A 17,362-nucleotide genomic window follows, 5' to 3' on the forward strand; every position below is an offset into this window, starting at 1 on the left:
CCTCTTTCCGATGAAGACCCGACCTGCATTGCCCAGATGTGCAAATGCACTCATATATGCAAAACTCCCATGTCAGTAAATGGAGAGAGCTGGTACATCCGTGGCCACCTCAACTGTCACTTTTGATCGGGCACCAGCTGCAAGGGGTGATCAGAAGACCAGAGGTGGGATCCACACCTATTGGATAGTTGTGACATTATGTAACTCTGATTGGACAAGAGTGCATGTGTCCTTGCCCCCGAGGAGCGGAGGAGCTTCCTTAGATCACACAATTTAGGATGCTTCTTACATATTTTTTACAGCAGATTTACTTTTCTTGTAGATAGCGTGAACTGTGATTTAACAGTCTAATAATGCGCCAATTTTATTAAAATGTCTGCATGATAAATTTGGTCATCTTGATGCTCCCCCAAAGTGTAATAAAAAGAAAAAAAAGTGCGCCCAACGGAAAAAAACAGGTTTCCCATCAACACACGGTTGTGCTTACTGATGTGTACTTTGTTACTCTTCCTTAACAGTCTTTATAGTGTATGGGCGTTCTGTTCACTTTACATTGTATTGTCCATTTTTTGGCTGTTACCATTGATCCAGCAGATGAAAATGTACGTGCCAAGGGCTCCCCTGGTCCACTGCCTGTATTCGATAGGACCAAGCATGCTCATGTCATTGAAAACATGCATTGTTACATCTGTGAGGTGGATGTGTAAGTAGAAGTTCTTGTGTCTTGTATGTGTACTAGTCTTAGGCTACGTTCACATTTGCGTTGTGCGCCGCAGCGTCGGCGCCGCAGCGCACAACGCAAACAAAAACGCATGCACAACGCTGCGTTTTGCGCCGCATGCGTCCTTTTTTTCATTGATTTTGGACGCAGCAAAAATGCAACTTGCTGCGTCCTCTGCGCCCGGACGCGGGCGCCGCAGGGACGCATGCGGCGCAAAACGCAAGTGCGACGCATGTCCATGCGCCCCCATGTTAAATATAGGGGCGCATGACGCATGCGGCGACGCTGCGGCACACACCGCAAATGTGAACGTAGCCTTACAGATGAGATGAGCTGTGCGCAGCAACAGTCACAAATTAGGTGAGTTCTGTGTACCTTTCTTGGAGTCCTTAAATTACAATAATGTAGGTATTGTTGGGGGCGTTTTTCCCATTGTTCTTTAAATCAGTGGGGGGCATCATGACCAAGCCATGGTGGCTTCCTTTTCCATAAACAGGTTGTATTTCCACTGTAACTGGGGTTAATATAACATCCCCAGTTACAGGGAAAGTCTGATTAAAAAAAAAAAAACTCAATAGGTGGGAATAAAAAACTTAATGGAGCCTAAGTAAATATCTCAAAAATTCTTTATTAAGTATTTTTACAAAATATTAAAAACAGAATGATAAAAAGAGTGAAAGGGAGACATGATGCACTGCAAGAACTAAAGACGTTGTACATTGACACAGTTTGTATATGTTTGTCTCTGAGGCTATAATCGTCATGCATTCACTTATGTCCATGTATAACTGCAAATACAGGTGGGTAATCAATCCTTATTGATTTAGTAGGGAACCTTCCGAAGAAGCATAGGCGAAACGTACCTCGGGGTATTGCTGACACTGTAAGTCTCCTTGGTAAACAGGAGACTTACAGTGTTTGACTTACTGTATTTCATTTTGTAGCTGCATCTGTATTTCTTTAACTATTTTTGCACTTATGGCAGAGGAGTGTGCACTATGCACCTGCCCTCCATTCTAAGCTAAACTGTTGGGTCCATGTATTTCAGTGGTCCTTTGTAGTTCTAAGAAAAAAAAAGAGTAAAAAACACTCACATTTCCTTTTTTTTTCCTACCAGTATCACTGTTTTGGCAAAAAATAGAAAAAAATGATTGTGAAAGTGATATAAAAATTAGGTGTCACACATGCCGAAAAAAGATACTCATATTACTTGAATATCCTTATTAGAAAGCATTTTACAGTGCATGGAAATAAAAAGTACCGGGTCTTCAACTGGTTAATAATTAAATTGCTGCAATGTTTATGTGGGTCTACATTGATGTCTATTCTTTTATCTTTTTGTTAGTGTCGGCTCACGTGCATGAATTATATGTCACCGATGGTTTTCATATCTCGGGTTATACATATTTTCCTGTCTCCACAGGGGCGCAAAGTCAAAGCACTGCAGCTTGTGCAATAAATGCGTCAGTAATTTTGATCACCACTGCAAATGGCTCAATAACTGCGTGGGAGGAAAGAATTACTGGTAAGATGAACATGCAGTTAAAGGGAATCTGTCACATGACAAAACGCTATTAACCTGCAAATATGGGGTTAATCTGCAGGTTAATAGCGTTCTGAACCTGATCTTCATCCGCGCATTGAGCCCCGCTACCGGGAGGAAATGAACTTTATTCCTCCAGTCAGCATTTGGCGGTCAGTCACAAGGGCGGCGCCAGTCTCTGGTTCGGTCACGGGCTGTAACCACGCTCTCCGCACTGACTGACAGCAGATCACCATCAGGGCCGGCTGTCAATCAGTGCCAGAGGTGCGTTTACAGCCGGCGCTCTCTATACACAGAGCGGTGACTGAACGCGCGCCGACGCCAACCCCGTGACTGAAGCCCGAATACTACCGGGAGGAATAAAGTTTATTTCCCCCCTGCAGCGGGGCTGTAAGGGTGGGCGCCGGGCAGGTTCAGAGCGCCATTAACCTGCAGATTATCCCTATATCTGCAGATTAAATGTGTTTTTTTTCAACATTTTAGGTTGTTCTTCAACTGTCTTATATCTGCATTTCTGGGCACCGTCCTGCTGAGCACAATCTCATCCTATGTATTTGTTGCATACTTCGTTGACCCAGCGGTGTTGAGGAGTGATCTGCATTTCGAAGGTGATCCTTTTTTTTTCTCTCTTTTTTTTTTTTTTTTCTTCTGCACTAAAACGTTTTGTACACTTTATAAATGCACTTATCCATTTAATTACTATTTGTAAAATATCGAAAACCTAAAAGCAGTTCAAAGAAATTGATGTAAAGGCTGTGGACTCCTTAAAGGGATTTTGTCAACCCAAATTGACAGTACAAGCTAAGCACCCAACCTGGTGATTGATAGCACTGGCCTAAGCTTTCTGTACAGACAATGCTGGTTTCAGACAAGCCAGTGCTGTCAATCACCAATGAGGGAGGCGGGGATATGCAAAACCAGTGGGCGGGGCAGCACACTGAGCTTCTTGGCCACACCCATGCTGCTCCAGGCACCCTAATTATCATATTTGGTTACTCTTTAGATTCTACAGAATGGAGACAGCGATTAAAACACTAAAGGTGCAGTTTTTATAAGGCCTGTATCCCCTGCATATCTACAGTTGTGGCCAAAAGTATTGACACCCCTGCAATTCTGTCAGATAATACTCAGTTTCTTCCTGAAAATGATTGCAAACACAAATTCTTTGGTGTTATCTTCATTTAATTTGTCTTAAATGAAAAAACACAAAAAGAATTGTCCCAAAGCCAAATTGGATATAATTCCACACCAAACATAAAAAAGGGGGTGAACAAAAGTATTGGCACTGTTCGAAAAATCATGTGATGCTTCTCTAATTTGTGTAATTAACAGCACCTGTAACTTACCTGTGGCAAGAGTAGAGTTTACAGGAGAGAAAAAAGAGGCATTCAAAGAAAAGAACACGGTCCCTACAGTCAAACATGGCGGAGGTTCCCTGATGTTTTGGGGTTGCTTTGCTGCCTCTGGCACTGGACTGCTTGACCGTGTGCATGGCAATATGAAGTCTGAAGACTACCAACAAATTTTGCAGCATAATGTAGGGCCCAGTGTGAGAAAGCTGGGTCTCCCTCAGAGGTCATTGGTCTTCCAGCAGGACAATGACCCAAAACACACTTCAAAAAGCACTAGCAAATGGTTTGAGAGAAAGCACTGGAGACTTCTAAGGTGGCCAGCAATGAGTCCAGACCTGAATCCCGTAGAACACCTGTGGAGAGATCTAAAAATGGCAGTTTGGAGAAGGCACCCTTCAAATATCAGGGACCTGGAGCAGTTTGCCAAAGAAGAATAGTCTAAAATTCCAGCAGAGCGTTGTAAGAAACTCATTGATGGTTACCGGAAGCGGTTGGTCGCAGTTATTTTGGCTAAAGGTTGTGCAACTAAGTATTAGGCTGAGGGTGCCAATACTTTTGTCTGGCCCATTTTTGGAGTTTTGTGTGAAATGATCAATGTTTTGCTTTTTGCTTCATTCTCTTTTGTGTTGTTTAATTTAAGACAAATTAAATGAAAATAATAATACCAAAAAATTTGTGATTGCAATCATTTTCAGGACGAAACTGAGTATTATCTGACAGTATTGCAGGGGTGTCAATACTTTTGGCCACAACTGTATGTGCTTAGTTTATATAGTCACTTTGAACACACTGGCTCCATTTAACTTGGAAAAAATATATGTTTGCATATATTAGTGTTACCTTTAGTTAAACGAAAGTTGCAATAACTTCTATTTTTTATAATTTGCATTTTTTTCTTTAATTTCCAGACCCTCTGATATTCACTTTGTAGCCTGCTCCTAGTTTCACATTTTTCACGTGCGAGTGTGCTGGATGTAATATCTCTGGCCAGTATGCTGCTGCCTAAAATAGCTCTTATGTATCAGCACAGCTTCATTTCCATAGCGATTTCCCCTACTGCCTGTTTTCTCTGCCCTCCTGAAGAACTTAGATGCTTTCCCTCTTGTCCATTAGCTACCTCTTTATGACACTGCAGTGCAGTATGTTACCGCATATTCTGGTCTTCCTTACCGGGAGTAAACCTCTTTTCTCCAATTTACACCAATTTTAGGAATTTAATAAAGTGCAGTCCCACAACTGTTGTACTTGTTGTGTATTACTCCTATATCTAGGTGTGTTGTCAGATGATAACTTTCATCCTTCACGTTTTCCAGCCATCCGGAACTTTTCAGACGTGTGGTTTGTGTTCCTGCCCGCAGCCCCGGTGGAAACCCAAGCATCTGTCATCCTGGGCCTGGCCGCTCTGGTGTCAGTGATGGGGCTCATTACTATTCTGCTGATAGGACAGCTGCTGTGCTTTCACATCTACCTCTGTAAGTCACAAATGGCTAATAAGCGCACAACACGTGGTCGGCCATTCAGTGGCATTAACGTTAATCATTTGTTGGAGACCCTGCACCATTAACGAGTCTTTTGGCAGGAAAAAGCATACATAAAATATGTGCATTTTTTAGGTTTTTTTTTTCCTCATTCATTTAATTTGAGTGGGTGAAAAATCGCTACAAAATCACTGAAAGAATTAACATGCTGCAGATCTGAAACTGCTTCAAATCTACAAAGAAAAATTAAGCAGCGTGTGTATGTTGTTTTAGATATCTCATTAAATATAAATATATATATATATATATATATATATATATATACACACACACACACACACACACACACACACACACACACACACACACACACACACACACACACACACACACACACACACACACCCCTATATATATTTAATGTAATGGTTTCCATTACAAACATTACAAATTAGTGTTAGTGAGCAGCGAAGGGAGAGGTGAAATTCTACACAAATCTCTCAAAGTGTGGAGAGGGGGAAAAGTAAAGCCTCATGGAGGGCAGAAAAGATAGGTTGTAGAAATAAGAGAGAGCACATGTAGAGCATACTAATGCAAGATAGAAGCTGTGGTGATATAAAAACCTAATGAAGATAGTAGCACCCTTGGTACACACAGACCTCACTCTCAGCCTATATTACTGGGAGAGACGCTCCCATAAGAGAAAAAACTTACATATTGGATCAGACTGTAAACTGCTTCAGAGAGACTGAAAATTAATAACTGGATGAAGATTGCAAACTGAAACTTGGTGTAATATTATTAACTAAAGTGAAGCACTGATATGCAAAATTAATTTTCCCCATAGCCTTTAAAACCCCTTCACGACGTATATGTACTTCAAAGGTTATGTCCCTGCTTTTGATGTGGGCTCGAACACTGAGCCCACATATTTCCCCGCACATGACAGCTGATCAGATCATGTGCCTCTAGCAGCCAAGGGTGGATCCAAGATCCAATTGAGGATGTTAACCAGATAAAATGCTGCTGTCAATAACTGACAGTGATATTTAACGCACGCCGGCTAGAAGCGCATCACAAGACCTGCCCATCGGCATTTCTGTGATCTTGGGGCACCTTTGGGTTGTCATGACAGCCAAAGGTCTGCGGGGGATGCTCGTGCCGGTCTTTGTGAATCTCCTATGAGCGCCAGCCCATGGCCTGCGTACATAGGAGATCATGATTTCTGCTACACATAGTGCTGAAGCCCTGCTATGTATAGTACAGGCGATTAGATGATCGCACCTTCAAGTGTCCTAAAGGGACTATTGAAGCCAGTAAAAAGTAAAAAAGAAAGTTTCCAAAAATATTAACAAAATTAAAAAAAAAAAACAAGTTTAAATCGCCCCCCATTTTGCCCCATTGAAAACAAAAGAAAAAAAATACAAATTTGTTATCGCTGCTTTCAGAATCCAATCTAGTAAAATGTAAAGTAAATTAATCAGATCAGTAAATGGCATAACAAGAAAAAAATAAGATAGAAACACAAGAATTAACTTTTTCTTGTTTCCCATATTTTTTTGCATTTTAATAACATACATGCATATTTTAAAAGGCAAATACATTGTGGATTTAGGATTATTTTTATGACTTCTTTTGCTGTAGAGATGATGGTTTTCCATTATTCATATGATCCCAGCTTTTAGATAAGCCTGAATAAGTGTGCGTACTTGATACTTGAAAAGTGATAGTGTTTTCTCCTCTTCTTCCAGTGTGGAATAAACTTAGCACTTATGAATATATAATGCACCAGCGGCAGAAGCAGGAGGTGAAGTCAGCCTGCAGAGACCTGGAGCCTGCGGGAACACCACCCACAGGACGAGCTCAGGTAAGAGATGAGAAAATAAGACTATGACAAAACAATGTTTTCAACTCCCATTATCTGAAGTGTCTGATTTATAATCCCGGGCAATTTAAAGGGAACCTATCACCCTGTTTTTTAAAGATTAGATAAAAATAGTGTGAAATAGGGGCAGAGCGCGGCCATCTTTCCTGTGGCCGCGCCTGCGCAGATGGAGCGCTCTGCTGCCCGGGGCTTCAGGAAAATGGCCGCGGGATTCCGCTCGTGCGCAGATGGAGATCGCGGCGGCCATTTTCCTGAAGCCCCGGGCAGCAGAGCGCTCCATCTGCGCAGGCGCGGCCAACCGGTAAACGGCTGAATAGCGAAGACCGCGCTGTTATTCATCTCCTGGGCAGTGGATTCGCCTGCTGGACATGCGCACACCACTACGCCACCAACGTAATGATGAGCAGGATCCTGGGGGACAAACAGCGCTGTGACCACGCCCATCCGACCTGACCAACTTGAGTGACAGCAGAAAACGGCCACTTCACAAAGGTATTTGGGAAGCCTAACGGGGGTGTAAAGGCACCAAAAAGGCAGTAATGTAAAGCCCAGCTCTGCCCCTATTTCACACTATTTTTATCTAATCTTTAAAAAACGGGGTGATAGGTTCCCTTTAAGTGACCGGCCGTAAAAGATCTGCTTTCCTGGTGCCACCGAGAGGAGACGCTGGGACTGTAAGTGACGCTTGGGTCTAACGTCAGTATTTCTAGTATTTCAGGCCTGGCTTTAGCACACAATGTACATCTTTGTTTTAGTGTTTCCATCTGTACATTCATCTCCTGAGTTTGGCTTACAAATATGGACGGTGTCAGACTGGAATTCTAAGGGCCGACCAGTAAACAATAACTCTAGGGGCCACGTACAGTACACCATCAGCCGAACCAGTCAATTTTGGGAGGTTTAACATTTTAAGTCTCATGTCTGGGAGCCTTAAAGGGATTTTCCTACAAACAAGGTTAATTTTAAAGTTAATTTAATCAATAGATCTTGGAATAATAATAACTTCCACAATTGGATGTGTTTAAATATAATGTCCCTATGCTGAGATAATAATCCTATAAATGTGCCCCTGCTGTGTACTGTGTAATGACTGTGTCTGACCGTACAGGAACATGGTCTGATCATACTACAGCTCCTGGGCAGGGGAGAAAGCAAAAGAGAATACAGACATTACAGTATGAGATCACCGCTGAATCTTTCTGTGAGGTAAAACATTTCCCTGCCTGTTTTAAAATAGTGTTTTACCTAAAAAAAAAAAAAAGAATCAGCTGTCACCCTATGCTGTAATACCTGTATTCTCTTTTTGTTCCTCCCTGCCCAGGAGCTGTGGTATGATCAGATCATGTCCCTGTACGGTCAGACACAGCCATTACACAGTACACAGCAGGGGCACATTTATAAGATTATCTCGGCACAGGGACATTATATTTAAACACATCCAATTGTGGAAATTATTATTATTCCAAGATCTATTGATTAAAATGTTCTTTGTGGGAAAATCCTTTTAAAGGCGTAACTGCACAGAAGTGGGTTTGTTTCTTTATCTGCTTTATCTTATTTCTCTCTTTTTACACTCTGTATTAGTTACGTTTTTGCTTTTCTCCATAGAATGAGAGTTATGGTGGGAGTCTTATTTACACTAATCCAGATGTTCTGATTGAGGGTCCATCGTCTGGCTCTCTAAACACAGAGTGAGTCTACTGAACTTCTTTATTGCTCGGTAACATGGTGGTCACATTGGGAATATCTGTAGTCTCAAAGTGCAGGAATTAGTGGTGTAATATGGAACTGTCCATGGCTAAGTGGGCCCATACACAATGGATACCTGTCGGCTACACGACGCGACGGTCCAGATGGCTCTCCCGCCTTCTCTATACGTAGCCCTTGCTCTGCTCGCTCCCCTGCTCTCCACATGGGATCCTCTGCCAGACATCTCTAGCAGTGACCTATCCAAAGGGGTCAGCAGTACAAAATCTGACATGCTGGATCCTTATCTCCTGACAATATCTGTCTAGGGCCCATACATATTACACCTTTGGCTCAACCCGCCAATGGAGGCTTAATTCACCCCATGCAGCCATCAGTGGTGATTTCAACATAAAGGAGTAGCAAAAACAGAGTTATGGGTATAGAGAAAGCAAAATTATCCACATTATTAGAGGGGGTTAAAGTTAGGACCAAAAAAGAAACAGCCTTACCAACACTAGGTTATCATACCAATGCACTAACCGGGTTCAGCAGACCCCCATTAAAAAGGAGAGGGCAGCAGGGTCAAAACATCACAACCACTCACAAACCTACCAATTCATGGAGGGGGTGGCTGCTTAGTATTAGATAAAGCTTGTATAGGGCACAAGTCACACAGATATGTAGTGCACAGTGTCTGGATTACAGCCTATTGATGACACCGTTACTACTAGATCAGGTGGGTCATCCAGCACTATGTAAGTGCACCCCACAAGGACAGACACCCCCAATCCACCCAACCAGCACTACAGGACCTGACTGCATCCTGCATAAAAATGGAAAAATGTGCAAGAAATAGATGTATAAAATACATAAGGCATTGATCGGTATTTTGGTCAAAAGACACAGGCTCACAACTCACATCAAGGGTCCTCATTGTCTTGTGAGACTGTACACTAAAATGGTGTGTTTTCGTGTGTGACTGGCGTCCTAGCAATCCTCATATCTGTTAATATTCTACTAGGCAACCACCACCTCCATGTATAGTAGGTTTTGAGTGGTTGTTTCATCAGTACTTTGCACCCGTGCTGCCCTCACCTTTATCATGGGGGTCTGCAGCATCCTGTTGGTGCATTGGTTATCTGACCTGGTGTTGGGAAGGTTGTTTCTTTTTCTGTGAGTCTTTTTTTAATTTATGAACAACTGTGAGCCACTAGAGGTAGGACAGGCATTGCAGGGTGGGTGCAGAAATATAGGAGATCTCTTAGGTATGCTCACCAGTTTTTTGCCGCTGAAAAGACGCAGCGTTTTACAGTGCCAGCTAGTGATGGGCGAACCCTTGGATGTTTGGGTCCAGCGGGTTTGGCCAAACAATTTAAAAAAAAAAAAAAAAAAAAAAAAAAGTTTGGTTCCGGTACCAGAGCAGTACCCGACCCCATTCACTTGAGTGGAGGGCCCAAACATCCAGTGTTTGCCATGCTGTCATGTGCTTGACAGCACCGGACACACTTGCTCTGATTGGCGGTGAAATCATTACCACCAGTCATAGAGCCTCGATTCCCACGCTGTCAAATGACAGCGTGAGCCCGCAGCTGTTTTTACCTCCGGTCACTAGTGTTGGCTGATGAGACTACTACTTCCATCAGCCTACGCCTTCTGCCACTAATAACAGAGCAGGTGGCGGCTGATGGGAGTATTCATCAGCCTGCTCTCTAATAATTAAAAAAAACAGCGTGGGTTCCTCTGTATTTTTAATAACCAGCCAGGCAAAACTGACATCTGTGGGCTGCAACCCTCAGCTGTCAGCTTTAGCAAAGTTGGTTTGCAAGAAAAGATTGATCCCTCACGCTATTTTTATTTTTTTTTAAATTAAATAAATACCGTATATACTCGAGTATAAGCCGAGATTTTCAGCCCATTTTTTTGGGCTGAAAGTCCCCCTCTCGGCTTATACTCGAGTCATACCCGGGGTCGGCAGGGGAGGGGGAGCGGGGGCTGTCTAGTTATATTCACCTACTCCCGGCGCGGTCCCTGCAGTCCCTGTTTCTTCCAGCGCTGCATCTTCCTGTACTGAGCGGTCACATGGTCCCGCTCATTACAGTCATGAATATGTGGCTCCACCTCCCATAGAGGTGGAGCCGCATATTCATGACTGCAATGAGCGGTAACGGTGACTGCTCAATACAGGAAGAAGATGCAGCGGTGGAAGAAGCAGGGACCGCGCCAGGAGCAGGTAAGTATACGGGGAGGGGAGCGCTGCGCAATATTTACCGCTCCTCGTTCCGGTGCGGCTCAGTCATCAGCGTCCTCTGGCTGTGACGCTCAGGTCAGAGGGCGCGGTGACGTAGTCAGTGCGCGCCCTCTGCTGAGCGTCAGTGCTGGAGACGGAGCCGCACGAGGAGCAGGTAAAAATTGAAAGCGACGGCGTCCTGAGCGAAGAGAGGTGAGTATGTGTTTTTTTTTTTTTATTGCAGCAGCAGCAGCATTATATATGGCACAGCTTTCTATGGAGCATCTATGGGGCCATAATGAATGGTGCAGAGCATTATATATGGCACAGCTTTCTATGGAGCATCTATGGGGCCATAATGAATGGTGCAGAGCATTATATATGGCACAGCTTTCTATGGAGCATCTAAGGGGCCATAATGAACGGTGCAGAGCATTATATATGGCACAGCTTTATATGGAGCATCTATGGGGCAATAATCAACGGTGCAGAGCATTATATATGGCACAGCTTTATATGGAGCATCTATGGGGCAATAATCAACGGTGCAGAGCATTATATATGGCATAGCTTTATATGGAACATCTATGGGGCAATAATGAACGGTGCAGAGCATTCTATATGGCACAGTTTTATGTGGAGCATCTATGGGGCAATAATGAAATGTATGGAGCATTATATGTGGCACAGTTTTATATGGAGCATCTTATGGGGCCATAATGAACTGTATGGAGCATTCTATATGGCACAGTTTTATATGGAGCATCTATGGGGCCATAATGAAATGTATGGAGCATTATATGTGGCACAGCTTTATATGGAGCATCTGAGGGGCAATAATGAACGGTATGAAGCATCTATTTTTATTTTTGAAATTCACCGGTAGCTGCTGCATTTCCTACCCTAGGCTTATACTCGAGTCAATAAGTTTTCCCAGTTTTTTGTGGCAAAATAAGGGGGGTCGGCTTATACTCGGGTCGGCTTATACTCGAGTATATACGGTAATTTAAAAAAAAAATGGCATATGGCATGAGGTCCCCTCATTTTTTGACAACCAGCCAAGCTAAAGCAGACAGCTGGGGCTGCTATTCTCATTCTGGTAAGGGGCCAAGAATATTGCCCGCATCCATCCTCACTCAGCCTAAGGCCATGTTCACACAATGTGTTTTTTACCGCGGAACCGCAGCGATTTTGCCGCTGCGGGTCCGCAGCTGTTTTCCATGCAGGGTACAGTACAATGTAACCCTATGGAAAAGAGGAAACGCTGTGCACATGATGCAGAAATTCACTAAAAAAGCCGCGCTGAATAGCTGCGGTAAAAAAGAAGGACCATGTCACTTCTTTGTGCGGAACTGCAGCGGTTCTGCACCCATACATAGACCTCCATTGTGAGGTCAAACCCGCAGTAAAACCCGCAGATCAAAAATATATCTGCGGGTTTTATTGCGGTTATGGGTGGAGAAACCGCTGCAGCAGGAAGTGCGGGGAAGCGGGCGGAAGTGCGTCGGCGGAAGTGCGTGGGCGGAGTGTGTTCCGAAGTGACGGAGGCATACCGTCGCATGGGGATCGATGTTGGCTGTTTGATAGATTTGGTGTGTGTGTGTGTGTGTGTGTATATGTGTGTGTGTGTGTGTGTATATGTGTGTGTGTGTATGTGTGTGTATCCCCATGCGACGCTAGTGCCACCACTGTGCTAAGTCGCCGTATGGGACTACTACTCCCATCCGGTATTAGGATGGGAGAGTTGTCCCTGTGTCCGGCGACTTAGCACAGTTGTAAAGTTACACAAAACACACACAATACACATACATGACACACAGTACATACAACATATAACACAGAGTATATACTCGCCAACAGCACACTGGTAGGCGAAGCCCTCGATCCCCTAGAAAAAATCCCAAAATAAAAAATCAAATCCATACTCCCTGTCCGCAGAATCCATAAAACGAGTGTCCCACGCCGATCGGCTGCTCTCCGGCGATACACTGCCAGGGGCGAAGCTCCTAGCAGTGTATCGCGTACTGTTCCGGAGTTCAATGGCTCCGGCGTCTCGGTTAACGGCAGTACAGCTGCGTTGAACTTTCCCACGCAGCACTGCCGTTAAGCGAGAGTGCCGGGGTCAATGACCGCCGGTAAACTCGCTCGCGCATGCGCAGTGACACACCGACAGGAACTATGGCTCCTGTCAGTGTGTTGCTGCAGCTGTGGAGAGCAGACATATCTCTGGATGTGTCTGTTCTCCATGGAAGATCGTGATACGTGATTCATAAATACATAAATACGTAAATACATAAATACGTGATACGTGGCACTTAAATACGTGATACGTGGCACTTAAATACGTGATACGTGGCACTGAAATACGTGGCACTGAAATACGTGATACGTGGCACTTAAATACGTGATACGTGGCACTGAAATACGTGGCACTGAAATACGTGGCACTGAAATACGTGGCACTGAAATACGTGATACGTGGCACTTAAATACGTGGCACTGAAATATGTGGCACTTAAATACGTGATATGTGGCACTTAAATACGTGATATGTGGCACTTAAATACGTGGCACTGAAATACGTGATACGTGGCATTGAAATATGTGGCACTGAAATACGTGGCACTGAAATACGTGATACGTGGCACTTAAATACGTTGCACTTAAAAACGTGTCACTGAAATACGTGATACGTGGCACTAAGTCTACGTTCACATTTGCGGTCTGCGCCGCAGCGTCGGGCGCCGCAGCCTCGCCGCATGCGTCATGCGCCCCTATATTTAACATGGGGGCGCATGGACATGCGTTGCACTTGCATTTTGCGACGCATGCGTCACTGCGGCGCACGCGTCCGGGCGCAGAGGACGCAGCAAGTTGCATTTTTGCTGCGTCCAAAATCAACCAAAAAAAGGACGCATGCGTCGCAAAACGCAGCGTTGTGCATGCGTTTTGCTGCGTTTTTGTTTGCGTTGTGCGTTGCGTCGCCAACGCTGCGGCGCACAACGCAAATGTGAACATAGCCTTAAATACGTGGCACTTAAATAGCTGGATAGAGCTGGATCCGCGGGCTGTGATCTGGCCTACGCTCAGCACTCTGCGGAGCGCTGTCATTCAAAACACGTCCACTCATTTTGGTGTTTAGTCCCAAAATGGAGGATGGAAGAAGAAAAGGGTTGGACCAGGAAATGACATCATTTCTTTTTTTTTTTTTTTTTTCCCCACTGCAGTTAAAGCTTTATTTGTGTCAAACACAGACAATCTGCAGAGAAAACTGCATAAAAAACCGCACTAAAAACCGCATCAAAAACGCACCAAAAACCGCACCTGCGTTTTCTGCCAAGAGCTGCGGTTTTTAGTGCAGAAAAACAGCAGGGAAATCAGGAACGTGTGAACATGGCCTTAAAATATCAGCCGCCCACAAAAGGTGCATCTATTAGATGCACGAATTCTGGCACTTTGCCCGGCTCTTCCCACTTGCCCTGTGGCGGTGGCAAGTGGGATTGATATCACCTTTGTATAGTCCGGTGACATCAAGCCCACTATGGTTGGATTGTAAATAAACACACAATCAGCATAAAGTCCTTTATTTGAAATAAAGAAATTTTAACTTTTTTTTATTTAAAAATAACAAACACAGTTATACTCGCCTAACACCCGTTTAATTGAAGCCATGGTCTCCTGTAAAAAAATAAAATAAAATAAAAAAACAACCATATTCCTCTCCTATCAGTCTTTCTGTACCACGCCGTACTCCATGTCTGGGATAAACAGTTTTCAATCTGGATCATGCCAAGATGCAACCGTCCAGGCTGAGAACCACAGAAGTATGAGCTGCCGCAAGCCCAGCATCAGTGACCGGCTGTGACGTCATCAAGGTTACTGCAGTTATCGGACGTCGGTGAGATCACTGTTAGCACAGAGAGAAAAAGTCTCACGGTGCAGCGGTGAGTTCACCTGGAGAAATTCTCCCTGGACGGTCGTATCTTAGCACCGTGATGATTTAAGTTTATCTGTTTGTCACCAGACATGGATTACGGCATGTGACAGAATGATGTACAGGTGAGGGACATGGTTGATTTTTATTTTGTTTGTTTTTTTACAGGAGACCATGGCTTCAGTGGAATGGGCGTTAGATGAGTAGAACTGTTTAAAAAATGAAGAGAGCATCATTTCTACAGGTGGAATAAAAACATAATTTTATTTCTTTATACGAAAACACCCGACATGCAAGGATAAAAAACTGACGCGTTTCTGGTGTCCCAGACAAACTTAATCATAGCATAGTAATGAAATGGCAATGGTCCTGTTTTAAACTAAACACAGCCAGTGACAAAGAGGCTGATAATGACATGTGTAATACGCAGGTATGCAGGAGCAGAGAACATGCAATGGAATACAGAAAGAAATCAATCAGTACATACATAATAGAGATCTACCCTCTAGTTCATACATATGAAGTGTTTTGTTGTCCAATCTTAAAGGGAACCTGTCACCAGGAATAGTGATGTTAACCTGAACTATGTAATTAATCTGCAGGATAACAGCATTATGATGCTGTCCGGCTCCTGCACGCAGCCAAATGCAGCAAGGACAAAATGATCCTTATTCTCCCTGCCAGCATTCGGTATTAAGTTATGGGGGGCGCCGATTCAGTGACCGCTCTGACGCTCTGAGTATGCACAGCAGCGGTTGTAACCGCGCCCCGGTCCTGACTGACACCGGCTCTACATTGCGGCTGGATGTTGGTTAAGGTTGCTTGCCCGGGTTACAGCGGCCTCTCTGTATACTTAGAACGGTGACTGAACCGACACCACCCCTGCGACTGAATGCTGGCGGGGAGAATAAAAATCTCTGCACTGCATTCAGCTCCGTGCTGGCGCCGGACAGCATAATAACGCTGTTAACCTGCAGATTAACCTCATATCTGCAGGTTAACAACATTATTCCTATTGACAGGTTTCCTTTTATAAGAGACATAGAACATGCAACGTTGTGCGTAGAATGACAGATTAATATATATAAAATAGATCACTCCTATAATGCATACCTTGGGGTACCACCTCTCGGGGGATATGGCTCTCTCTATACCAAAGAATTGTAGGTGTGTTGTTGAATCACCATTATGCATAGTAACAAAGTGTTCAACAGCACCAGAATACAATCCAATTATATATATATATATATATATATATATATATATATATATATATATATATATATATATATATATATATATATATATATATATATATATATTTTTTTTTTTTTAAATGGAATATACTACATGGCAAGTACACAATTGATGAATTCTTGAATATGACAAATGTCTCCTTAAGAAGAATCAAAGTTTTTAGTTTTGTCGCAGTAAAGTCGCACACATTACATTGATTTCCATTACACTTGAAAACAACCTCTGGGTTTTAACCAACAGGTCTTTTGGTCCGACTTTGGCACAGGCTCGGTGAAAGCATGTTGCCAAGGATCCGACCTCTTTTTGCCACAAACCTACAGCCGTGATATTGAAATAGTCGGATATTCTACAGTCAAATAATCCATCTGCTTCTTGCTGATAACAGCTTTTGTCAAAATATCAGGATCTGACCTCTTTTTGCCACAAACCTACAGCCGTGAGATATGATTTTTCTAAATGTATCATCTGGATTGATGACTGGAAGATTTTTATTTTTTTTTTTAATAATATTTTTAACTTGATTATATTGTAGGCTGTGGAAAAAGTAACAGATGCGTCATTGGTTATATTTGATGTAGAATTAAGCATGAAATAGTTAAGCTTCAAAGGATAGTACAAACAGTAATGATGTAATGTTTAGGGTCACTGGAATATATACTGTAGATGTCCAGAAGGTATTGGATAGCTGTGACCGCAAGTGGACGTGGAATACAGCTTGGCCACATCTAGTGTGACAAAAGTATATTCCTCCCTCCATGAAAATTCATCAAGTTGTGGAAGGACTGAAGTGCTGTGTTTCAAAAAAACCAAGTATTCTGGTCGTTACTGGTTGTCTAACTATTCGCTGAGTCCCTCATTCAGGGACCCTGAAATAATCGGTGGTTAGGGCGGGGGTAAAATACATTTGTGTGTTTTGGGTAAACCATGGAATATTGGTATTATAGGATGGTCTGTGAATAGTAACTTTCTGATCCTGGAATCAATGATGCTTAAAGACACTCCCTCATCTAGTATTTGAGATAATGAATTTTTGAAAAAAATAGTGAGATCAGATCTAAGTTCCTTATACTATTGTCATGCAACATGGAAGACACCACTTCTCTATATAATGTAGCATCTAAGACAACCATGCATCCTGCCTTGAATGGGCTTCTTTTATTGCTGTCAATTGCTTGGTGGTCAGATTTTTATGAGATGGTGGCCTCCCAGTTTGAGTGTGAAGAGCCTTCAGATCTCGTTCAACCAGGATCAGGAAGCAATCCAAAACTTCGGTCCT

At 43.3% G+C, this 17,362-nt stretch overlaps 1 protein-coding gene across 3 annotated transcripts in view; it reads left to right on the top strand.

The window, feature by feature from the left end:
- Positions 1-17,362, top strand: part of ZDHHC1 (zDHHC palmitoyltransferase 1) — a 46,818-nt gene that overhangs the window by 17,115 nt on the left and 12,341 nt on the right. For 2 of the 3 annotated variants that reach the window (XM_077288193.1, XM_077288194.1), the window contains exons 6-11: positions 528-703; positions 2,145-2,246; positions 2,748-2,872; positions 4,930-5,088; positions 6,846-6,961; positions 8,588-8,670. In XM_077288193.1, coding sequence (XP_077144308.1) covers positions 528-703; positions 2,145-2,246; positions 2,748-2,872; positions 4,930-5,088; positions 6,846-6,961; positions 8,588-8,670 — 761 coding nt within the window. The remainder of the gene's footprint in view (positions 1-527; positions 704-2,144; positions 2,247-2,747; positions 2,873-4,929; positions 5,089-6,845; positions 6,962-8,587; positions 8,671-17,362) is intronic. The other variant, XM_077288196.1, reaches the window with a different exon arrangement.

Source organism: Ranitomeya variabilis, chromosome 2 (genome assembly GCF_051348905.1).
Source record: "Ranitomeya variabilis isolate aRanVar5 chromosome 2, aRanVar5.hap1, whole genome shotgun sequence".
In the NCBI taxonomy this organism is placed as follows: Eukaryota; Metazoa; Chordata; class Amphibia; order Anura; family Dendrobatidae; genus Ranitomeya; species Ranitomeya variabilis.